The sequence below is a fragment of the Haliotis cracherodii genome, unplaced genomic scaffold (genome assembly GCF_022045235.1).
Source record: "Haliotis cracherodii isolate W230 unplaced genomic scaffold, xgHalCrac1.p SCAF_3, whole genome shotgun sequence".
NCBI classification, from domain to species: domain Eukaryota; kingdom Metazoa; phylum Mollusca; class Gastropoda; order Lepetellida; family Haliotidae; genus Haliotis; species Haliotis cracherodii.
The window spans coordinates 30,707,306-30,726,120 of record NW_027266286.1 but is presented as its reverse complement, the minus strand read 5'-3'; the positions used below and the strand labels follow the sequence as shown (position 1 = coordinate 30,726,120).

General features: G+C 36.9%; 1 protein-coding gene across 1 annotated transcript in view; it reads left to right on the top strand.

The window, feature by feature from the left end:
• Positions 1 to 18,815, top strand: part of LOC139475356 (inositol 1,4,5-triphosphate receptor associated 2-like) — a 165,820-nt gene that overhangs the window by 78,840 nt on the left and 68,165 nt on the right. Inside the window, exons 24-25 of the mRNA XM_071258582.1 lie at positions 780 to 895; positions 5,850 to 5,975. Of these exons, the coding sequence (XP_071114683.1) occupies positions 780 to 895; positions 5,850 to 5,975 (242 nt within the window). The remainder of the gene's footprint in view (positions 1 to 779; positions 896 to 5,849; positions 5,976 to 18,815) is intronic.

The window sequence follows — 18,815 nt, the reverse complement described above, 5'->3', positions numbered from 1 at the left end:
TTCAGCAACCGTTGCTTGCCGTAAAAATGCTTGTCGTAAAAGGCAACTAACAGGATTGGGTGGTCAGGCTGACTTGGTTGATACATGTCATCGTATCCCAATTGCATGAATGGATCAATCAATCACTGGATTGTCTGGTCCAGACTCGATTATTTACAGACCTTGCTGGAACATGGCTGAGTGTGGCATTAAACAACAAACAAACAAACAAACAAATCACACTCACACTCACACTCACACTCACACTCACACTCACACTCACACAGTTGCTGGGTGATTCAGTTCATGCATGGTGAACAGTTGATCAGACTACTGGTCTGACAGTAGCTTATGTAGAAGCTGGCAAAACATGAGTGCTACAAACCTCAAACATAACTAACTACCTGCATAAGTGTTTTCATGGTCATGTGCAGGCTTTGTTATTCCTGACATTTTTATTAGCACTTATATAGAGGTAATATACCATAACAGGATTGCTGTATCATATTATTAGTGTGACTAGGTCTAGTCTATCATATTATAAATGTGACTAGGTGTATTCCATGAGGGTGATGATCAGAATACAAACAAAACTTTGTCAAAGAATACCTGCAATCTATCTTAACAAACATAGATGAAAGAGCAAGAAGAAAATGCTCAATTCATGCAATATTTGAAAGGATTCCAGATGTTAACAGGTTCCAGTTCACAACTTGACTCACATAAACAAGCAGGTAAAACAGTATCCTATATGCATTAATATCAAACTAAAATACATGCTTCATTCCTTATGTTTACAGGCGACACTGGGCAGACACCTGCAAAGAACAAGGATAAATCTATGGATAAAACGACATTAGTCATATCGGATTCTCCAAAGAGCACCAGTTCAAAGGCATCAGAAAAGAAACCCCAGGTACATGCATGTTGGAGTTACAGTCATACATTACTCACAGGATTTTGCCTCATTGTGACCACTTGCAAAAAGTCCCCGAACTTCTTGTGGTGATGGATTTATGGGAATTATTGTCTGTGTTTACTTGGTTGTTAATATTTATTGTTTGTTCATACTGGATTTATGGGAATTATTGTCTTTGTTTGTTTGTTTGTTTGCTGTTTTAACAAACAAGCAAATAAATGAAGACAATAATTCCCTTAAATCCATCACCACAAGAAGATCTGGGTTAGAACTGGTCTTCAGCAACCCATGCTTGTCGTGTGAGGCAACAAAAGGGATCAGGCGATGGTCAGGCTTGCTGACTTGTTTAATGAATGTCATCATATCCCAATTGCATAGATCGATTTATGATGTCAATCACTGGGTTGTCTTGACCAGACTTGATAATTAACAAAAGTACGGATGTCATAATGCTGAAATATTGCTGAGTGTGGCGTTAAACAACAAACACACCCATAAATCCATAACTATTCATTTGTTATCAATATGAAAATACTCAGATTAGGAGAATAGTATATTGAATGAAACATGATTGGTGCAACACATCAATAAATTTTTCAGAGAATTCTTGTAAAGTACTTTTTCGATTACTGTGAAGTTAGAAAATACTTGATCTTATTACACTTTTAAATATATGATCATATACTATCATGACAGTTTAAACACTATAGTCACATTTTGTCTGCCACTGGTATGAAATCTTTGTTTGACCATTATTTTGTTGATCACTACCCTGCAAAGCAAACTATTTCATCGAAAGCACTTCTTTCTCAAATCTGACTTGAGGTCAAATAGTATTCCATGATCATTGTAACAACTGCTGTGGATCGACTGGTAACAATGTGTGAAAGGCTGATTGTGTGTCATTGTGTCCTTTTGTGTTGATCGTTGTTCATGGTGTCAACTGTGTGTTTGCCTGGCCGAGATTTTATCATTTACTTCCTCTGCAATATAGATGGAATAATGCTGACTACAGTGTAAAACGACATTCTAACACAGTCTCTTTAATGAGCATACCCACAAGTCAGTTAAGTAAGTTCTGTTAAAACAAACACAAAATGGAATAAATTGGTAGTTAAGATAGATTAAACAAAAGTCTTTGTCCCCTAAGGGGTTCCCAGGGTAGAAATACTCCTGAGTATTCTTCTTAAATGATGCTTTCATTATAAGATGGATCTGTTTGATCTTCTTGAAGGATGATTTCATTATAAGATGGATCTGTTTGATCTTCTTGAAGGATGATTTCATTATAAGATGGATCTGTTTGATCTTCCTCAAGGATGCTATATTCTAAAGATGGATCTTGCTCATCTTCATGAATGATGCTTTCATCTTATGGTGGATGTATTTGATCTGCTTGAATGATGCTTTCATCTTAGGATGGATCTGTTTGATCATCTTAAATTACTCTTTCATCTTATGATGAATCTGTTGACCTTCTTGAAAGATGCTTTCATCTTAGGGTGGATTTTTTTGATCATCTTGAATGATGCTTTTATCTTATGGTTAATCTGTTGACCTTCTTGAAGGATGCTTTCATATTAGGATGGATTTATTTGATCATCTTGAACGATGCTTTATTCTTAAAATGTATCTGTTGACTTTCTTGAATGATGCCCTCATCTTAGGATAGATCTATTTGATCTGCTTAAATGATGCTTTCATCATAGGGTGGATTTATTTGATCTGTTTAAATGATGCTTGTATCTTAAGATGGATCTGTTTGACCTTCTTGAATGATGCTTTCATCTTAGGATGGATTTATTTGATCTGCTTAAATGATGCTTTTATCTTAAGATGGATCGGTTGACCTTCTTAAATGATGCTGTCATCTTGGGATGGATGTATTTGATCTTCTTAAATTATGCTTTCATCTTAAGATGGATCTATTTGATCTTGAATGTTGCGTCATTATATAAGATGGATGTGTTTGATCTTCTTGAAGGATGCTTTCATCTTCAGATGGATCTATTTGATCATCTTGAATGATGCTTCATTCTAAAGATGAATCTTGCTCATCTTCTTGAATGATGCTTTCATCTTATGGTGGATGTATTTGATCTGCTTGAATGACGCTTTCATCTTAAGATGGATCTGTTTGATCATCTTGAATGATGCTTTCATCTTAAAATTGATCTTGTTGATCTCCTTGAGTGATGCTTTCATCTTATGATGGATCTGTTAACCTTCTTGAATTATGCTTTTGTCTTTATATGGATTTATTTGATCTGCTTAAATGATGCTTTCATCTTAAGATGGATCTGTTTGATCTTCTTGAATGATGCTTTCATCTCAAAATGGATCTGTTGATCTTGAATGATGCTTTAATTTGACTTAAGATGGATCTGTTTGATCTTCTTGAATAATGCATTCATCTTAAGATAGATCTGTTCATCTTCTTGAATGATGCTTTCATTTTAAGATGGATCTGTTGATCTTGAATGATGCTTTCATATTAAGATGGATCTGTTTGATCTTCTTGAATTATGTTTTCATCTTAAGATGGATCTGTTGATCTTTTTGAATGATGCTTTCATCTTGGGATGGATCTATTTGATCTTCATGAATGATGCTTTCATTTTATGGTGAATCTATTTGAACTCTTGAAGGATGCTGTCATCTTATGGTGGACATGATATATCTTGAGAAATTATACATGTCTCACATAATTAATCTTTTTGAGTGATCCAGTATGGAACCATCATATACAGGATGAAATCAACATTGACATTGAGAACTATAGCAAATCTGCATCTGACAACAGTGACTATAGATCCAGCACAGCACCATCAATGTAAGATGCAGTTAACATTGCTGTAGAGAACTAGAGCAAGTCTACCTCTGATAGCAATGACTAAATATACCTCAGCACCATCAATACAGAATGAAGTTAATGTTGATGTAGAGAACTTGAGCAAGTCTTCCTCTGACATTAATGACTAGACAGCACAGGACCATCAATACCGGATGAAGCTGCCTATAAAAACATAAATGCTCTCACTTTCTCTTTCACCTGTTACCTTGAAGTGGCATTTCCTGAATCATGTTTAAAACCAGTGTTGTTGCAGGCACCAATTTGTTTACACAACCAGGTTATGGTATAATCCTCAAGTGCACACCTCAAACACAGTATAACTTCCAGGGGCAATCAGCATTGTAATGGACAGTATTAACCTCACTGTTAGGTGTTATCGTTGCAATAACATACAGGTGTTGTAAAAGACTTTTGTCGAAACACCATTGGTAAATAATAAGGATGCTAATTTCAATGACATTAATATATCAAATGATTGATGATATAGATACTATTCTCGTGTGATTACCCGTTAAGAGTATTTATGACAAGATTTGAGGAAGGTGAAAGTAATATGTTTGAAACTCATTTGTTTTTGGATAATTATTATTCAGTTTCTGGTTCTGTTTGGGTAGGTCTGTGATGTTTTGCAAATACTTATGATAATTAGTGATATTTTCATATTGCAGATGTTTCTGGATTTATTTAGAGAATCTCTGATTTCCTCAAAGGGAAATGGTCCATGTTATACCCTTATGCAGCGGTAGAATCTAACAGTTTCAGTCTACTAGTCCTTATAATGATAGCATATAGCAAAAACTTTAAAAATTTCAAAATTCTACTAGTCCTTAGGATACCTTTACTTTTGGGCAGTTTGGCAAGGACTATAAGACTAGTGCCAATTTCTAACCCTGCTAATGTTCGAAAAATTTGTTTTGGGGGCTCTCAAGTTAACCCCCTTAATTTTTTAATGAATTTTTGGATTCTTCATTAATTCAACCTTAGAGCTGTTTTCATCCTAACACTGTGTGTGGACAGAATTTAAATGTGTTCAATACGGATGTGCATGCAAGGACAGAGTACAGTTTAGTGTTGTGTGGAAGGATTTGAAACAAACAATAGGCTCTGAAAGTTGCCTCCCGTGGAAATGGACGCTGTCATTTGGCTTGATGAGTAATATTTTAACTACTATGATATCTCTGTGGTATCTCTTGCAAAGAAATTGTTTTCCTTATTTTGTGAACAGGTCTTTCTTGATGGTAGGGGAATTGGGCTTCTGGTTTTAAAAGCATGAAACTTAAAGTTATGTTAGATATTGCTTTACTGGGCAGTGTTTGAAAGAATGAATGTCAAGGGGTCCTTGTCATTTCCCTAATGTTAACAATAATGAATTTATGGGGTTCCCAGATTAAAACAATAAACCTCAAGGACAACAAGCAAGACCCTTACTTTCTCTCACTGTTGTGTATTTCTCGAGATTGGGACAGCCATTCTTTCCAAGATGACCACTAACAAGTTTGAAAATAAGCTTTATATGAAGTTCATAATGAATTTGTTTAAGACTTCATCTGTTATATTGTTGAATAGTTTAGGATGGTGTTCTCCCCTTTGGCACATCATTTTGAATCTGTTGAGTAGTGGGTAACACATAGTTTTTAGCTCACTTCTCTGAAAGTCAAGTGAGCTTGTGTCATCACTGTCTATTTTGTTAAAAAAGTTATGAATTTTTTTATGTTTGTAGCTAGATTTTGGACTCAAACTGCATGCTCTTTTGTGTAGTTGCAATATTTGTGTTTTGGCCATGCTCTTAAATGCATAGAAAATTAATCAACCTCACCAGTTTGCATTTTAGCTGCTTTCATCTTGTCTTACAATGATAATTGGAAGCTTATAACATTAAGGATTCCACTGCACAGACGGGCGGCATATTATTACCTTGGTGCATTCAACTTGCATTCTCAACTCTCAAGGGAAAATATTAACTAGAGTATGTATCAGTCTAGGAATCATGTAACACCAGCAAAAAAACTGCTCTTTTAAAGATATTATAGCATTTGACTTTTTTCCTGTGAAATATGTATTTTATTTTGTCACTGAATAAAACATCACATTTTTCAGATGAGGGTTGAAGAGTCGCTTGTGGTGCCAAACAGTCCAGAGAATGGTCTGGTGGAAGAACCCCGCCTTTCTCCAAAGGCTTCTCCAAAGTCCAAGATGCCATCTAGGCTAGCTAAACTGAGACAGGTACGTACGTCAGTGTGTAGGTCTCTGGTGAGAAGCAGTGATCTGTTGCCTCATGGGGGTAGAGAATCTCTCATCTGTTACTCTGCTGGGGAGAGGAATCTCTCATCTGTTACGCTGTGGGGGAAGGACTCTCACTGCTTACCCAAGGAGAGGGGTGGTACATTCTGACAGATAAAATCATGCAAGACATGTAAACAAGAGATGTGCTTCAGGCTCTGAACATACAGCACTGTTTACATTCCCTGTTCCACACATTTACTGCCAGGATTGTTGGGGATTTTGATGCATTGTGGCATGTGACATCTCTTTACAAATTTCCATGGCTGTTTCAACATAGAAACAAATGTCATAGGAATTCCACAGATGAGTTGATTATCAACTTTGTTGAAGTTGCATCTTTCCAGTTATGCCATGAATTGATATTGTGGTTGTTAAAATTGCCTCATTCCACATATGTAGTTACAGACTTCAAACAGATTGGAAAGAGCCTCCCAATCAATCTATAAATGAGAAAGTACACTGTTTTGTTGAATACTGTTTTGTAGAAATAGATATAAGAATTATGTCTGAACCAAAAGAAATGTTTGCTCTTCAATCAGAGCTTTACATTGATATGGATAATCATAGGATCAAGTAGATTTGCATATAGTTCCCAAAATAAACTTACTGATAAAATAATTCAATTGAGGCTCCCTCAAGTCTCTTAATTCCTAGAGCTGAAAAGAGAATGAGAATTGGAATGGGGGTGATTATTTATTGAATATAGGCTTTAGAATTGCACAAGCCTCTTAGGATATGATTAGTAGTTAAAGTCATAATTCCTAGATTATATAAATAATAACAAGTTTTCCCTATAAAAGACTGGTGTCTTCGGCTTATCTAGACTTGCCTATTAATAAGTATAGACTTACTATACATCAATAGATTCAGTACAGCCTTTGGGCAAGTCTACATCAGCCTGTGCGCTTGGATCAATTGACACAGGTCTATAAAATATGGGCCAGGTATCAGAAATAAATAGCCAGCAGACCCACATTGCACAGAAATGTCCTTTTCAGGTGTCAATGACAAGCACCCCTTGGCAATATAATGCACTTTTCAATATTATTAAAAATTATTTTCTCTTGCTAATTTGTTACTTTCAACCAAACTACTGACAAATAAGCAAATCAATTTGTACTGTTTTTTCATTGTTTTTATACCACTCTCAGCCTTATTGCATATTACAGCGTGTAGCCAATGGGGCTGGCCTGACTAGCATGAATATGATGTTGTTTAAGATACCCACATGCTGGACGTTGTAACTAGCAATGAAGACCCATTACTTTCAATGTTATTTTAGCATAGCATGAATGATATACATGCTTTGTACTATACCAAAGTTAATACTGGCAGTATATTGGATACCTGTCGGCTGGTATACATTTTGTAGGGGAATGTGTGTTGTGGTGGCTAATCAGGACTGTAACAGGCGGAGTTGGAAATGTTGTAGAAATTGATGAAAGTTAGTTTGGGAAACAAAACTTCAACAGAGGTAAGCGGGTTGAGGAACATCAAATGTTTGGTGTCACTGAAAGGAAGTGTTGGTTTTTTTCACTCCTGTCAAAAACAGAACTGGTGAAACCTTCACTCCTATTATAGAAAAAAACACATGAGGCCAGGAACAACAATAATAATTGATTGCTTTAGGGCATGCACATGTTTACATGAAGAGGACTTAACACATCTGACGGTAAAACTCTCTCCAGTTAAAGACCTGGAAACTGGTGCCCACACTAACACAATTGAACTGTTGTGGGGTGTTCTAAAAAGATCACTCCCAACAAGTAATAACTACTTATTTGGAGGAATTCTGCAACACCCATGGCAGCCACATGCAAATTGTGAAATCATTGGTTCCATTTCAACCAATACATACAAATGCAAATGACAGCCTTGACGACTGGTATATAATATGGTAAGTGTTCATCTTTTTTCTTTATTGAAGTGTAATAAAGTTGTAAATTAGAGAGGCAAAGCCCCCAAATCCTCTCTTATCCCTATTCCAGTTCCGTCAAGCGAGAACAAAATGGCTACTAAAACTGCAAAGGTGATTTGTGTATCTAATTTGCACAGTTGAACAAAAAATGCTGATGGTATCTGGTATACTGCATTATAGCCATTTAATACTCCTTGCCATGAACAAATGTAATGTTAAAGTATTAAAAGTATTAATGCATATGTGAACAGGATTATGCTATGCTGACATACACAGGTACATGAGTCTATTTCATTAAAATGGAGACTTAGAATTAGAAATGGATTTTTAAAGTAACTTTCAGAGAGTGATACGCTTTATTGCTCTGATTCTTCTATAGTTTTATATTCAATCCAAGATGTTGACACTATCACAATACTTTTCCATTATTTTCATTGATTTCCTATATAAGTTTAATTCTTACCACATTTTCAGCTTAGAAATTTACACTAGTCCTATAGTCCTAGCCAAACTTCCCAATAGTTACCTGTCCCAAGGTATCAAAAGGACCAGTAGAAATTTGCCCTTTTTAAGGGTTTTGCTATATATTATCACTATAAGGACTAGTGGACTAAAACTGTAAGGTTCTATCGCTGATTTTTGCAAATCAAGAGAACCTATATTTATCTTTGGTTTATGTCAAATACTTATGTATTGTCAGAACAATAAGTGTCCTTCTTTACATCATTTTAAGAATGCTGATATAAGAATGAAATAAACACAACAAATATTGTTTCTCATAAATTTATAGTAAAAGTATGTTGAGGCATTATATTACTGACACACATAAAGATGACAGAAAGTTACAATGGTGACTGATTATTGCTTTCCTTTTTCTCCAGCAAAATACATTTAGATATTTTCTAACAGTTTCCAATTGCTGGTTGCTATCGTGGTCTTATTCTTAGCGTGTAGTCTGCTGCACCTCTCCAGGTGGGTCCATATTGTCTTCACTTCTATTTTTACTCAGTCGCCTGAATAGTGTTCAAGAATCATTCAGTTCCTGTAGCGGGGAGGAATTTTATGAGGTACTTTGGAAACTGTAAGTTAATACTAATGCCTCTTTGTAGCCTGTGCTTATTGTTATGTATGTATTCTCATCTGAAGGTCACTGTCTGGCTCCATCTTGAATATGAATTATCATTTAAATGACCAATTGCATTATGATTTGATAATATAATTATTCTAATTTTGAGATATTGTTATTTATTATCCCTTTGGGGATATGGGTTTAGATGATGTATTCAGTGACTTATGCTTGTCATAGGAGCTGATGAAACTGAGATCTGGTGTTTACAATATGTGGCCTGAGCATCATTCCACAAAGCGATCTTAGAGCTCCTGTACTTTAACATAGGCTTCAGTAGTCCTAGCACAAAGTTCACCTTGTGGAACAGAGCCCAGCCAGGTAGTGTCATTGTACCCTGTGGATATGGATTGTTGCTTATTCTATCAACCACTGGTTTGCCCTGCCTTTTCCTTGCTGATACAAATATTAACCATTGAATTTAATACTTTCATAATTGTAACTATTATTTACCAGCTGCTGTTATATAAATGACTGCAGAATCATACAGTATCAGACCATTCTCAAATAAACAATATTGTATCATTACTGTGTCACCGATCATATTAATCTTGAATTTCATAAGAATTTCATAGAAATCTAAATTTTTAATCAAGACATACATCAACTACAACATTTGGGTATGACAATATAATATGTTAATATGAAGCTGGATCCTTGAATGTTATCTAACTCCATTTGGACCTGTGAAGATATGGGTTAGAATTGATCTTCAGCAAGCGTACCATGCTTGTCGTAAGGTGACTAACAGGACCGGGCGGTAACTCAATGACTTGTTTGATGCATGTAATCGTATCCCAATTGCGTTGATCAGCACTCATGATGAGAATCACTAGATTGTCTAGTCAAGACTCGATTATTTACAGACTACCATCTTATACCGGTAGCTGGAATATTGTTAAATGCAGTGTTAAACAATAAATAAACAAACAAACTCTAGCTCCATTGCAGGTCTACACACCTTTCAGTTCAGCAAATTATGCAATTGTTGCTATGTCATTATACACACCTATGGTGGTTGCCATAATGAAATAGTTAAATCACAAAATTTTTATCTGGATATCAACATACAAACATACAAGAATTTATTTTCAATTTCACATAGCATACATATTATAAGCTGCTATTTTCAGTAATCAGTATTTGTCCAGGATCTGATTGAGTAATAAATGTTATCTGCAACTATGGGGATACATTTATTCAAGACTAGTAGCAGGATCCTGTTTGTCAGTGTTGGGTGATATACATGTACTTCAAAGTTGTCTTTAGTAGAGCAGAGCTACTCACAAATTGAGTTGTAATAAATTGTTTCCTGACATATCCTTATTAAGATGCATCACGGACGTATATACGTCTTTGGATGCATCTTTTATAAATCTACAATGAAAAGTGTGACCAGGCTTGTGATTGAGTCTGCAAGACAAGAAGCTGTTCCTCCATGATCCACAAGTAGTTGACACATTTGCCTGCCTTGTCGAAGAGTCTGGTTTGAGTCACAATTTGGGTACAGCATGAACAGTCTATGCCAAAAACGTTTGACCCAAGTTGAAATTGGGGCTGGTAAAAAACATTGCCTCCAGCCAAAACTTTAGTTCACTCACCCAAAATGGTACATCATTCAGGGACTTGCCTGCAAATTTTAAGTTTAATCAAAGCGTCAAACCCTTTCCATATTCGCAAGACATCATGAGCATGTGTTTATATATCACTAACAAATAGTAATGATACCAGGTGTTCGGGAAAAAAAAAGGAACTTATCCTGCCCTACCGGTGGCATGCATCACAAACACATGCAAAGGCAAGTTAACTGTTCACCTGATAGGTTACACAGGTTACAAATATTTAATTGTACTGTAGTTTCAGATATTGATACAGATCATAGAGATCAATAATCGTTTACTAAATATTTATCTATTTTCAAGAAATATCGGTGAAGTAACTTTGAGCAAATACGCAAAACCAAGTCTGAAATAAATCAAGATATTGCATTCCACTGGTGGGTGATGGCATTTATGCAAATATTAATTTATGCACATATAAGATATGACAAAAACATTCACTTTTCATCTTTGACAATTGACATTATTGGCAACAACTCTGCATTGGTACATTAAAACATTATTTCATCACAATAGTATATGTAAAATTAGTGTCTATGACAACAATTTCATATCGATAATCATTAATATTTCTTCCCATCAACGATTATTCCGATTATCAAATTCTTTGCCAGCTCCATTTAATTTTGAGTGTGATTTTAATGAAACAAAACTTAAAATAGTCATCTACATACACTGTTCTTTCAGGATACTTTTACAGTACCTCATCAGATCATGGATATATGCTGTTCTGTATGTAGGCAATCTTAATAGTCCAATCTGTAGAATACTGAAAAGAATGTCTTTATCATACAGTGTTTCAGATTGCCAGTCAGTCTAGGCCATTGACCCTGAAATAAGCTGATACCCCTTTTTTTGTCCCCTGGTCCTCTATTTCAAACACTTGTTCATATCTTTTCACAGGCCACAAGTCATTACAATCCAATAAGAACTACTACTCATATCACAGTAGTCTGCAGCTGTCACCATAGTTACTATCTAAATGTGATGATGGAACACCCTACATAATTCTTGGTCATAGAAAGCTCTAGAGCACATCAGTGACTTAAAACAACCTAAGTTTTTTTCCTTTCCACCCTGTTTCAAGAAGCTCAGCAATTGTAGATGGTGCAACCCGAATGTGTTCAGTTGTGACACTCTCTGGAGATACAGGCATCAGTTAACTCATTAACTCCAAACAGGAAACATACACGCCTATTAATAACTACAGCTCTATCACCATAACAGTTCAGAATTAGCTGGACTGTAAACATGTAATTTAACTGGGATTTCTTATATATTTCCTTTACTTCTGACCGACTTTTTAACAGATTGCCCAGTAATGTTTGTTAATTGTCCCAATAACCTTTTCTAGACAAGTGAAAAAAATGTATGTTCCTGGCCAGTTGTGGACCCTTGTTTTAATCTTCACTGTTGTCTAATGACAGGTAAAGTTCTTTTTAAAGTTTCCTTTCTGTTAGTCTTATGAGTTTGTTATATCCTAGAGTTATTGTATATGATACTCTAATGAAGTTAAATGACACATATGTTTTTCATATGACTATAATCTGTTGTGGCCGTGACAGATTACTTCTGTGATATGTTTTCTTTAAATTATTTTGTGTAGTTTTGAAGTTCTATAACTCAATTAAGAGCTCTAAAACTAAACACATTCAGTCAGTCAAGCTTTCCATAATTTCAGTCAGTAGTACATTACAGAATCACAATACTTAGTGCAGTAACTAGAAAATCTGTTTCCTTGTTTACCCAAAGCATCTGCACATACTGTGTGTAGGTTCAAGTAATTTTAGTAACTCTATCCATCTGCAGTTCTTACTCTGATCAATATGAGCCTTAGTGACAGGAAGAATTTACCGTTACAGCACAAAGGAGTATTACACAGACAGTCAGCCACGTATCAGTGTAACTCTGGCTGGTGCCTCCACCAACCTAGTCCAGACGGAAATACCAGGGCACGTTTCAGTGATTACTGTAATCTGATCAAAGGGAGCTAATTCTGACAGAAGAGAACTTCTTTTGATATGGATGTTACTAAACTCTCATATCAGATTTCTTCAAAGAGAACTGTCTCTGCAGTATTCAATACAGAATATCTTAAAGGTTGACTTGAAGAGCAGGATGTTGATTGATGTAATTAGTGTTTGCAAATTTAGATAATCTATTTGTTGTGATCTTGAAATTCTAGCTTATAACCCTTTATCTTATTTGAACTTGAAATGTGATTCAAATTCAATTATTTTGCAGCCTTATCTATCACATTACAGTTCAGTAATGTTTTAGTGGAATTCCCCATTATCCCATTGCTAATGACCACATTCTTTATATCCAATGCTATTTTGATGAAATCCATTCAATCCTATTCTATCTCAGAATTCAGGACATTTCCCCTGATAGATCCCTTGTGCTGTACCCCAGGGGGATTCTAGGTTAGAATTGGTCCCCAGCAACCTACCTGTCACAGGAGGCGACTTAATGGATCAGGTGGTCAGACTCAGTGACTTGGTTGGTGGTGTGTCAATATCGCACGTTCTGGATTGTTGCCCTCAATATCAATCACTGGATTATCTGGTCCAGAAGTGATTATTTAAAGGCTGCCTCTTACAGCTGGATTATTGTGGAGTGCAGTGTGTCCAACAAACCATACCACACAAAACCCCAGTGCTCTCTGATACATTTCTGGTATCTTCATTGTGAATCACTGTTTAATATGAGCATCCCTTGATCTCCTGATGGAATTTAAGTGACCGAATATTTCTTAAAACAGCAAAAACATTCTTTCAAATATTTATGGCAAAGGAGATGGAATTTACATCATAATAAAGGATTCTGAAATTCACAGGGTTGAAGAATAACTCAAACAAAATATAAAAACATAAGATCAACCTGATAATATGCTGGACAAACAGTAGCCAAAATACAGAGTCTAACTCCCCATCATCAAAGATGAGTTGATGTTATTGTAGCCCCAGCTCTGAATGCTAGGAATGGAGAAGTATGTTTGTGTTACTGATCATGTTAAAGGTGGCAGTGTGAGCTGGGAGTCACAGCATGTAACATGATCTGCCCACCGCTCCTGGCCACCGCTACTTGCTTAAACATTACTGGCATACACTGCTTCCTTGTTCCACACCACCAGGTTAATGTTGTGTGTAATAAGCTTCATGGTGCCGATCATCGGTACTGTACATGTTTTGTTGTCTTGACCCCCAGAGTCAAGGAGGGGGTCTGTGCAGTTACACAGTCATGTTCTGTTGTTGTTGATGACTAGAATGTAGCTCACCTGGTCACTTTTAGGCGTGTTAAGCCGAAGGGGTCGTCATCACAGGTACTACAGATATGTACCTCAGATGCGTTTCAGTATACAGAAATGTACCCTAGCTAAAATCAGAAGACAGAACGGTAAACTTGGATGAGTCCAATCCGCATTGCAGAGCACGGTTCCTTGACTTCGAACATGGAAGATTTTCTTCAGTTTCTGGATTGTAAGTGTCATACTCAAATCAGTGTGCTATATGAAAAAGCAAGCTTATACAGTGAATTATGTACAGTACTCTTATATTCTGCGATGCACAGCATTATCCAGCATGCACTTGTAATCATGTTAAATATAACCAGAACTACAGCATGAACTGGGTTCTGTAGACTAACGATTAGTTTCTGAAAAGATATAATTTTGATAGAAACAAATAACTCCATTTAAATTGAAAACAAGTCCCAGTGAGACGGGAAATTCATAACCTGAGGACAATCTAGACTTGCATAACAGAAAAGGTTGGGCGGAAGGGAACATATGGTTCAGGGACTGTGAGACAGACTACATGGTCTGTTTCAGGTTGAGGAATAAGGACTCTTCTGCCGTGAAGGGTACCAGGTACTGTTCTGCTTTCTGATATTGGTTAGGGTACATTTCTGTATACTGAAACGTACCCGGGGTACATATCTGTAGTACCCGTGCTGAGAATGACCCCTTCAGTGCATGTAACTTGGCCATTTTCCCTTGTACTTGCTTAGTCATATACAATGGTTGGTTGGTTGGTTGTTTAATGCCGCACTCAGCAATATTACAGCTATATGGCGGAGGTCTGTAAATAATCAAGTCTGGACCAGACAATGAAGTGATTAATATCATGAGCATCGATCCACACAAATGGGATCAATGACATGCATCAACCAAGTCAGCGAGCCTGACCGCCCAATCCCGTTAGTCGCCTCTTACAACAAGCACACAGAAACACATTTTCTGTTGTTGGTGTTAGCTGTTTTTGAGCTCACCTGGTCCCAAGTGCTTGTACTTGCTTGTACTTGCTTCGTGTAATGTATGATGGGAGTCCTTTATATAGACACCACACAGTCTTTTTTTTATTTTTTGACATCATGTATTTGGCTCACATGGTCCAACTGTATAAAGGTATTTTGGCTAGTTCCTTTGTTCTCAAATAGTCATGTTTAATGAAACTGTATTACATACACATTCATATTCTGCTGTTGTTGATAACCTCAATTTTTGCTCACCTTGTCAAAAATGGATGCATGTGCACACGCAGCTTGGCTATTAGCATTTTCAGTCTTGCTCATGGAAGTTGATCCAGGCAGCACTATTCCCAATAATAATCATTTGTTTTAACAGTGAGTAAGTATGGTTTTATGCTGCTTTTAGCAATATTCCAACAATATTGAGACGGGTGACACCAGAAATGGGCTTCACACATTGTGCCCATGTGGAGAATCAAACCTGGATCTTAGACGTGATGAGCGAACACTTTTACCATTAGGCTAACTCGCTGCCCTTTGGTTTAACAAATTCAATGATGAACAAATCATGGGTTTAATTGTGATGCTCATTTTTGTAATATGTAGATACTGTGTGATATTGTCCTAAAGGTGGGGTCAAGAATAATGAGGCTACAGTCCACTTGTTACTAAGGTGATCGATGTAGTGTCTACAATGTGGAGGATTTGAAGTGGTTTGATTACTTACTTGTATTATTGACAAAGCTGACCCAGATTCATTGTCATTGTCTTTTTGCTTCTAAGCCATGTTTGGATTCTCTTTCATTTCTTGGATTCCAGTTCTTGTTTCTATGCTAACCAGATTGTAAGAGGCACTTATGAACCCCATACATAAGGTACAAAGTCTGTGACACAATCTGACTTGCCACAGCAGGGTGAGAACTATCTAAAAACCTTTACTATTATGGGTGAAGGTAAAGTGCCATTGTAACGTTAAAAACAATAGGGAAATTTGTACTAGCCCACAGGAATGTGTACCTGCCATGATCATTCCTTCCAGGGAAACTGATGTCCACAGCAGCATGCTGTACTCCTTGCCAAACTGCCCAATAGTTGAGGTATCATAAAGACTAGTAGAAATTTACCCTTTTTAAGGGTTTTGCTATATGTTATCATTATAAGGACTAGTTGGCTAAAACTGCACAGATTTAACTCCAAGAGTAACATAGAATGATGATTGATAGTATCTGATGATGCTGATACAGTTTCAAGCTCTATGAATTAACCTACTTGTGTTCATGTGAGGATGACTTTTTGTTAATAACTTTTTGGTTAATAAATAAATTTGTGCTCCTTGAAATGGGAGTTTATGAAGAATGTTTCATGCTTATGATTGTTTTTATGACATGGATTTATTGCTCCATGTCACCATATATTCTTGCAACTGACAGGCCTCGTGTGTCTGCATGATTTACTGTTAACTCTTGGCCAACAGTCAATCTAGCTAATGCTAAGAACGACCTTTAATCCGACCAATCAGAGCGTCGCTTACCAGATTATGAAAGTGACATTCGGAATGTGATTTCTAATCATGCAATCTCAAAAACTTTAACATGGGATATTCCCAACGATAGTTACAGGTTTAACGACTGAATCCTTACAATCTAGACCATTTTATTAGCCATTCCAGAATGTTTTTTTGTTCAGGTTTCAAATTTGTAATCGAGAATTTGTCAAACTATGTTTCGAAGCGTAGTCGCCAATTTGAAATTTGTGCCGTAAAGCACGAGAAAGCTGCCTTCTCATTGGTCATTCCATTGGTCGGTCAAAGTTCGCGCAAGGTCGGTCTGACGTGACCCGTAATGGGATGTCCTCAGATCTTTGTTTAGCAGTAGCGAGAACTAAGGTCTGATTTTAATGAGATTGAGCCAACAGTGTAACTCATAGTTTTGCTCCCTGTCTCGGTCCCCAGTATTCTATGCTTGTCTTAGGAGCTAGCTAGCAGGGTTCAAAATTAAGCATGAAAGTCAAGGGGTCCTTGTCATAACCCTTAGATGTTAAAAGTGTATGATTTAGGGGGTCTCCAGATTCAAATACTTTAGACCTCAAGGACTCAAGGGCACCCTTAATTCCCATCTTCTCAAGGCGAGGGAGTTAACTGACTATAAAAGTCCAGTTTCCACCATTGCCGAACTAGGCTGGAATTATGTAGTTATATTTTGGCTGGACTAAAGAGTCTATGCATGTGATTGGATGCATTTTGGAAGAAAGAACCTTTTTATTATGAAATACATTTTGATTATCGATCAGATCGTCTTGACCCAGCGCTGCCATTTTGTTTGAAACAAATGCAACTTATATGAGAGGTGGAATCTGATTGGTAAATAGGAGGGACATAGAAGGGACATAACTAGTAATAGTCACTGATGGCACTATGATCAAGCCCAGACCCGTGAAGATCCAGGTTAGAATAGGTCTTCAGCAACCTCTGCTAGCCGTAAAAGGCAACTAGTCGTAAAAGGCGACTAAAGGGATCAGGTGGTCAGGCTCGCTGACTTGGTTAATGCATGTCATCGTATTCCAATTGCGTAGGGGGGCAGTTGGGTAGCCTAGTGGTTAAAGTGTTTGTTAAAGACCCAGGTTCAATTCCTACTATGGGTACAATGTGTAAAGCCCATTTCTGGTGTCCCCTGCCGTAATATTGCTGGAATATTGCTAAAAGTGGTGTAAAACCCCACTCACTCACTCCAATTGCGTAGATAGATGTTCATGATGTCGATCACTGGATTGTCTGGTCAAGACCTGATTATTTACAGACTGACGTCTTATAGCTGGAATTTTGTTGAGTGCGGTGTTAAACAACAAACAAACTCAGTTTACTCCATTGCCTCCAGAGAGGATTGGTGGTGTGACTTAGTTGATTGCATGTCATTGTGACCCAGTGGTGTAGGGTTAGAAATTGGCACTGGTCCTATAGTCCTTGCAATCTGCCCAATAGTTAAGGTATAGAAAGAACTAGTAGATATTTGCCATTGTTAAGGGTTTTGTTATATATTATCATTATAAGGACTAGTAGACCAAAAATGTAAGTTTCTACCGCTGCAAGTCAGTCTGTGTAGCATTGCTCTTGTTTTCAGTCACTGGCTCATCTTATCCACATTTAATTATCTAAGTGAAATGTATCTGACTGAAAGTGATAGACAACATGCACTCTCTTTGTAATTGTGATGAATTAATTTACCCATTTGAGAAAAAACACATTTGAGCCAACATTGTTCCATTGTTTCATATACATACAGCAAATATACCTGGAGAGCTGTTACACAATGGTTCAATGGTTGCATGCGTAATCATATTCCACATTGAGGGGAATAATCAGCATGTATGTTCAGCTTCTTTCATGCATACACGCAAGCAATGCATGAGGTTCGTAGATCCATGTTTCAGTTATGTTTCACTAATAAAGTAACTCAACAAGATTTTGAAATCACAGTTTTGACTCACACACCCTAAATGAAGCATAACATAAATTCATTTTGCATCACAGATGTCAGTTTTAGGACTTTCTTCTTTCTCTATCTCATATTGAAGGCCTCGCCACTGTCTTCCCTGCCCTACACTATACAGCAAAATGTTTTAGTTGAAGCGGTACATCTGTCCTGTTAGACTCAGGTATAAAGAAGTGCTGATTATCTTACACCTGACCTTGCAATGGTAAAGAAGTGGTCACATCCCTGCCCTTGAACAGCTGATAGCCCTCCCCAGTGTGTAATAATGAGGAATATGTGGAGGGTATAGACAATATCGGGTTACCCTACAGCCCTGGCAACATGAAATACCTAACCAATTAGCATTGCTTGGAACCGCAGCACTGTATGTGTGGATAG